The sequence below is a fragment of the Engraulis encrasicolus genome, chromosome 20, assembly GCF_034702125.1.
Source record: "Engraulis encrasicolus isolate BLACKSEA-1 chromosome 20, IST_EnEncr_1.0, whole genome shotgun sequence".
Classification (NCBI taxonomy): Eukaryota; Metazoa; Chordata; class Actinopteri; order Clupeiformes; family Engraulidae; genus Engraulis; species Engraulis encrasicolus.
In genome coordinates, this window is record NC_085876.1 from 33,889,040 (window position 1) to 33,896,539 (window position 7,500).

The 7,500-nt window shown below is 44.1% G+C and overlaps 1 protein-coding gene across 1 annotated transcript in view; it reads left to right on the forward strand.

The window, feature by feature from the left end:
- LOC134436007 (cytoplasmic dynein 1 intermediate chain 1-like) overlaps positions 1 to 7,500 on the forward strand; it is a gene marked incomplete at its 5' end in the record, with an annotated part of 143,927 nt that overhangs the window by 132,991 nt on the left and 3,436 nt on the right. The window contains one exon of the mRNA XM_063185037.1: positions 630 to 755. Coding sequence (XP_063041107.1) covers positions 630 to 755 — 126 coding nt within the window. The remainder of the gene's footprint in view (positions 1 to 629; positions 756 to 7,500) is intronic.

A 7,500-nucleotide genomic window follows, 5' to 3' on the forward strand; every position in this document is an offset into this window, starting at 1 on the left:
TAGCCTCTGTGTTGGGGGTGGGTGGAGTGGGCTGTAGTGGTGTGATGGTTTGGGGTGGGTGGAGTTGGCTGTACTGCCGTACCAAACAAGAAGTATGCAGTACCCATCAACAGTAACTGTGCTTCCTGGCAAAATGAGAAAAAAAGGCTTTGAAGTTTCCTTTCTGGTCAGACAAATGTGTTGTAGGTATGTAGGTAGGTGCTGTAAGTGTCAGCAATTGGTCCACTCATTTCAAACCAGAGCTGAGCTCACTCCTCCCACCGAAGCGATCCAGGGCATCGAGGTTGCAGACCAAAATTGAAACCAAAAATGAATGACGAAGCAATTAATGTAGAATTGGTAAAACCTGACTAAAACGGACATACATTTTTGCATTTTCCACAATGAACACCCATTCATTCCGATCCCCCTGCTCGACTCCTAAAGGGGCATGGCAGTTCATAAGCATGTAGCATAGAACTTTCCATCATATTGATTCTGGAAGAAACTCCTTATGAACCATCTCCACCTTATCCATCATATCTGACCAAGCTAACTGCTAACTCTCTCCTTTCCTCTCTTTATCTCTCCATCTCCCCTCCCTCCTCTCCCCACCCCTTTCTCCTTGCGCACCCCACCCCCCAAAAAAGGTTCCCACGGCCAGCGTGACAGTGGAGGGATCTCCGGCTCTGAACCGCGTGCGATGGGCCTCAGGTGGCAAAGAAGTGGCAGTGGGCGACTCTGAGGGCAGAGTCTGCATCTACGATGTTGGAGAGGTGAGTGATAACAGGGTCATCAAGACTACATCCACCATGTTGGAGAGGTGAGTGATAACAGGGTTGTCAAGACGGCATCTACGATGTTGGAGAGGTGAGTGATAACAGGGTTATCAAGACTGCATCTACGATGTCGGAGAGGTGAGAGGCAACAGTTTTATCAAGTCTGCATCTACTATGTCGGAGAGGTGAGAGGCAACCGTTTTATCAAGTCTGCATCTACGATGTTGGAGAGGTAAGTGATAACAGGTTTATCAAGTCTGCATCCACAATGTTTGAGAGGTGAGGGGCAACTGGTTTATCAAGACTACATCTACGATGTTGGAGGTGAGGGGCAACAGTTTTATCAAGACTACATCTACGATGTTTGAGAGGTAAGAAACTAAAAGTTTATCAAAACCTTCTTATTATGAGGGGAAAGTTAATACAAAATACACCTATCCCTTACCTGTACATTAGGATCTTTACATTCAAATGTACCTCAGCAAAAGATGGTTGATGTCAATAAAAAAGCACAAAACTGTTATCATAATGCTGTTTCATGGACAACAAAATAAGAGAGACCAGGTGCATCAAAGTTATCACAGTGTCAAGTTCTTGGTAGCCACGTTTCTGAACAGGGGTGCGATTCTCAAAGTGCGAAGTAGCTAGTTTGTTAGCAATGTTGCATAGTAAATACTATAAAAGTTGCTAACTCTTGTGTCTCGAACGTTAGCACACAAAGTAACTACTGCTTGGAGTAATGTGCACTCTGAAGTAGTGGTGACTTTGAAAGTGAGGTGCCTCCTATCCGTATCTGGACAGTGAAGTTGAAGTACAGCTGGAGTAGATCCATTGAGTCCAGACATCACCTCAGCCACCCCAAGTAACACACAGCGCTAGTCTACTTCAGAGCGTGACTCCACCCATTAGCTAAACTTGTAGTACATATTTGACCACAAATGTGTCAATATCTTTTAATCCTGTGGTGCAAAAGCGATGAAAATCAATCGACATGCACACAAAGTGATGATACAGCTGTGAGAGTGTTCAGAACACAAATTCACGTCATGTCATTTGTTCGTGAAAAAAAACCGTCATATCCTTGGAATCTGATGAATCCCACACTAATAATATACTTTTAGCTGTATGCCGATTGAATTGCGTCTCATTTTGATGTGTAATTTGTGAAATATTTAGATAAGAAAGTATTGGTTTCTCCCGGAAATGCGCTGGATTACGTGTCAACTATTTAAATTTTTTTGGCGCGAATTTCATTTCATAGCCTAGGGGTATTTACGCTTGCCTATCAATGGGAAGACGCGAGCCACGCGGGTTCGAAACCAGTGTGCAGCATGTTGACAACAACTCGTGAAATCGTGTTTTGGACCCTACAGTGTAACACATTTTCCCTTGGCTGCACGTGTGTGTTGGTAATGCACAACATAAATTATCTATTTCTGCCAGATATTTCCAAAATTGTGGCACTGTAACCATGTGGATTCGAACCGGTGTGGCTTCTGTTTTCCTATTGGGATGCAAGCGTGAATACCACTAGGCTATGTAATGAAATCCGCGCAAATTTTTTTTAGGGATATGACACTTCAACAGGCGATTTTCCGGGACTAACCACAATGTTATTGTCCAAATATTTTACAAACTACACCTCGGAATGAAACGAAATCCAATCGGCATGCAGATAATACTGCATTATTGGTGCGGATGGTGTCAGATTGTAATGCCACGGCCGTGTTTTTTCACAAAGAAATTACAAGGTGTGTTGTGGAGGAAACAGCGGAGTCACGGTGTCGTGACATCCAATCAAATGTGCTGGTGGTGGTTGTACATTATTGCTTTCTACTTCACGCACTGAATTTAGGAGGAAACAGCTGAATCATGACTCAGCAATCATGCATATCTCTTGTTGCTTCTTTGGTCACGCACTGCAATGCCAAGAAAGTAAGTAGCGGTGTGGACTCAGGAAAGCAGCCGCACTACTTTTGGCTTACTGTGGGAATAGTAAGGTTTCGAGAAATGCACGGATTTCGCCTTGAAGTAAGTAGATAACTACAAAGTACGTCTGTAGTTCAAAGCTAACATTGCGGGAACGCACCCCAGGACTGTCTGGCAGCAGAGGCAGACCCAGGTGAAAAAGTGGTTCAATTTAGTACAATAAAAGCATGACTGAAGTGTACTTAGCATGTTAAAAGTGCACTCATGCTTTTTGTGCTAAGAAAAAGTATGTTTACAATATGCTTATCTAAAGTGTACTTAAAATTAGATTTAATTAAGTTGCTCTCAAAGAAAGTACACTTAGCGAACCATACTTCAAGTGGACTTTGAAGATGTTTGGCTAAAGTGTATTTAGAGGAATATACTAATAGTGTTCTAATAGTGAACTTACTAAAAGTGTATTTTTTACTAACATATTGCAATTGTACTTTTTTAAAGTGCGATATGATTGCACTTCACCCAAATGTCTTTGAAGTGTGATTTTCTATAGTGCGCTTTAAAATAAATCGTTTTAACATATTGCAAGTACACTTTTTCTAAGTGCACCATGATTGTACTTCACCCAAATATCTTCAAAGTGTGCTTACACAAAGTGCATTTACCCATCATGCACCATCATGCATGTCCCATCATGCAATGCACTTCTTGGAGGTAAATTTCTCAAACAGAAAGCCATTCATCCTGAAGGAATATTTTTGGTTTGCATGAAAATATTACTCATTGTTATATTCTGTGTTTATTGTAAAATTTTAAAGTGGTACACAAAAAATGACCATGTTCCCACCGTCATTATGATGGTCACGTATATGTTCTGGTATATATAGGCTCACACTTCCCATGATATCATGGTGGGAGGTAAGTTGGAACTAGTTGTTCAAACATAAAATAGGGGGTCACCATTAGTGATCAATACAAGTGATCAACTGCAGGAAGGTGGATCAAGATTGAAATAAAGTGAAATGTGTATCTGAAATCTCTGTAACAATGCAATGATTGTAAATGTCAGTCGTGCTAGACATGCATAATGTATCACTACTGTGACATGTGGCTGTGTGTAATGTACAAGCTCTGAGGACCAGCATGAATTGTAGTATTACATTTATATTATTTCGTGTACTTGGGAGTGTACTGTAAATATACTTCAAGCATACCTGTTATATATTTACAATACTTAATATGATATACTTTTTACAGACTTAAAATGTTCCAATGTAGTCCAAAGAAGCATGAAGTTAATATACTTTTATTGAACTTCTAGTAACAATAAAATGTTATAAAAGTGTACTCAAGCACACTCTTAATGCCATACGAATGCATGAAAAGCGTGTTTGGAGCATACTTTCAAAAGTATGCTTGTAGTGCACTTAAAGTTGTCCAAAAGCGGTGCCAATTTAGCATCCTCAGTGTGCTGCAAGTGTGCTGAAGTACTGCTTAAGCGCACTAATAGTGCAATGAAGCGCACTTTAATTCGCCGAAAATAGTACACTTTGTACTAAGTACGGTCAAAAAAAGTACACTTTAAGTATATGGGTTTTTCACCTGGGGAGTCTTAATGGGAAATTTCCTGGCAAAAAGGGTTCTCCTCTTTGCACAGTACTATTACAAAGGTCTTTATTCCTAATGACGTCTCCATTGATCCAGTGAATATTCACAATGGCTCCTCCTTCCTCCCTCCACCTTCCTCCTCCTTCCACCTCCCACCTCCTCCTCCTACCCCAGTCTTCATGCTGCCTCCTCCAACTACCTCCCTCCTCTGGACCCCCCCCTCTCCAGTCACCATGTTTAAAGCTGCCTCCATTCTCTACCTCCTTCCTCACTCCTCCTACCCCAGTCCCCATGTTTAAAACTCCATCCGTCCTCCACCACCCTCATCCCTCCCCCCTCCTCAGTCTCCATGTTCAAAGCTGCCTCCACCTCCCTCCTCTGGGTCCCTCCTCCCCACCTCTTCCTGCTACCCCAGTCTCCATGTTTAAAGCTGCCTCCTCCCTCCACCTCCCTCCTCTGGGTCCCTCCTCCCTTCACCTCCCCACCTCCTCTTCCTACCCCAGTCTCCATGTTTAAAGCTGCCTCCACCCTCCTCCTCCCCACCTTCTCCCTCTTCCTCTCCTCCTCCCTCCTCCTCCTCTCCAGGTCGCCATCATGTTCAAAGCTGCCTCCACCCTCCCTCCTCCCTACCTCCTCCCTACCTCCTTCCTCCTCCTCCCCACCTCCTCCTCCTACCCCAGTCCCCATGTTCAAAGTGGCCTCCGTCCTCCACCTCCCTCCGCTGAGTCCGTCCTCCCCACCTCCCTCCTCCTCCTCCTCTCCTGTTCGCCATCATGTTTAAAGCTGCCTCCACATGATCCAACCACCAAAGCCCTGTGGCCAACCTCCATGGCTACTATGTTTGTCATAGGCCTTTCGTCTTTTTTCTGCTTTTTCTGTGGTCGTGTGTGTGTGTGTGTGTGTGTGTGTGTGTGTGTGTGTGTGTGTGTGTGTGTGTGTGTGTGTGTGTGTGTGTGTGTGTGTGTGTGTGTGTGTGTGTGTGTGTGTGTGTGTGTGTGTGTGTGTGTGTATGTGTGTGTCTTGGTATGCATGTACACTGTATACCATATATGTGTACTGTACATGATCTGTGTGTGTGTGTGTGTGTGTGTGTGTGTGTGTGTGTGTGTGTGTGTGTGTGTGTGTGTGTGTGTGTGTGTGTGTGTGTGTGTGTGTGTGTGTGTGTGTGTGTGTGTGTGTGTCTTGGTATGCATGTACACTGTATACCATATATGTGTACTGTACATGATCTCTGTGTGTGTGTGTGTGTGTGTGTGTGTGTGTGTGTGTGTGTGTGTGTGTGTGTGTGTGTGTGTGTGTGTGTGTGTGTGTGTGTGTGTGTGTGTGTGTGTGTGTGTGTGTGTGTGTGTGTGTGTGTGTGTGTGTGTGTGTGTGTGTGTGTGTGTGAGTGTGAGTGTGTGTGCCCTTCTGCGTGCGTGCGTCTCTGTGCATGTCTGTGTGTGCGTGCGTGTGTGTGTGTGTGTAGGCGTGCATGCGTGCGTGCGTGCGTGCGCGCGCGTGTGTGTGTGTTTTTATATACAGTGTGTATGTGGGGGGTACACATCTAATTTTAGCTGGCCACAGTGTAGTAATTGGAGAGTGCGTCAGGTTTTTAACGTGTGGGCTGCGAGGGCTGCATGATAATGATGCCTGCTTCAGTACAGACCAGCGAGCGCAGAGGGTTTTATATCTCCACAGAGAGGAGAGGAGAGGAGAGGGAGGTTTATTTACCAGGAGTTGGCCATAAAAAAACAACAGAAGTTAAAGAGAGAGGGGGAGAAAGAAAGAAAGAAAGAAAGAAAGAAAGAAAGAAAGAAAGAAAGAAAGAAAGAAAGAAAGAAAGAAAGAAAGAAAGGAGAAACAAATATGAAAATGTGTTCCGTTCATCTGACATCACCTATGGAATGATTGAGAGGTGAGGTGAGGAGGAGAGAGGTGTTAGAGGAGAGGACTGGAAAGAAGAGAGGAGAAGAGGAGATGGGATGGGATGAGAGTAATAGAAGGGAGGAGAGGAGGTAAACAGGAGGCGAAGAGAGGAGGGGAGGAGAGGAGAGGAGAAGAGGAGATGAGGGGAATAGAAGGGAGGAGAGGAGGTAAAGAGGAGAGGATGAGAAGAGAAGAGAGGATGAGATGAGAGGAGTGGAAAGGAGAGGAGAGGAGAGGAGAGAAGAGGAGAGAGGATGAGAAGAGAAGAGAGGATGAGAAGAGTAGATGAGGGGGATAGAAGGGAGGAGAGGAGGTAAAGAGGAGAGGATGAGAAGAGAAGAGAGGATGAGATGAGAGGAGTGGAGAGGAAAGGAGTGGAAAGGAGAGGAGAGAAGAGAGGATGAGAAGAGAGGATGAGAAGAGGAGAGGATGAGAAGAGAAGAGAGGAGAGGAGAGGAGAGGAGAGGAGAGGAGGTGAGGAAAGAAGAGTAAGGGCAGTCAGGGTTGCTGTGAGAGAGACCCAGAGTATCCACTTCTGTTCTCTCGGCCGCCAAGGTCCTCCTTGTGATGTATTTAGGGCTATGCATTCAGTATTTTTGTTGGGTAGCTACGCTGTGTTTTCTTAAAACATGAATCAGCCTGCGGCACATGGTCACATTGTCGTTTTCAACATTCCTCTTGTCCACACACGCACGCAAGCACGCACACGCACACACAGACACACACAGGGTTAAAAATACACACCGTAAGCCATTTTAGACTTCTTGTATGGCACTATCGGTCAGTGACTCTTTTAGAGATCGAAAGTAGACTTGTCATTTGTTTGAAAGTTTCTTTTTGGGACAGCATGTAGCAGAGTTGATGCTACATAACCAGTTCATAACTCACTGATAAGTAAACTCGTTGTATTGAATCTTTGCGCAATGAGTAATATTACCTGTGATTGAATTAAGGCAAGAATTACACTTTCAACACACAAAACTTCATATCAATAACAATCGTGACAACAAGTGCTATTTTTGTTTATTTCATGATATATCTCTTCATGTCTGTGCATCATTCCAGTCTTATGCCACAAGAATGACTACCGGTACCTTGAAAAGCAGCATCCCCTAAAACACGCAGAGACGGGCAAAGACAGCAAAGCACATTTGCATTTTTTGATGAAATGAAATGGATTTCAATTAAGATTTTAATAAAGGCCAAAATCTGTAATTAAACTCAAGAAGACGGGCGATGCAATGTGATGTGATGTGATGTGATACGATGCGATGCTGAGTGAGCGTCATCGGTGACAGGCGGT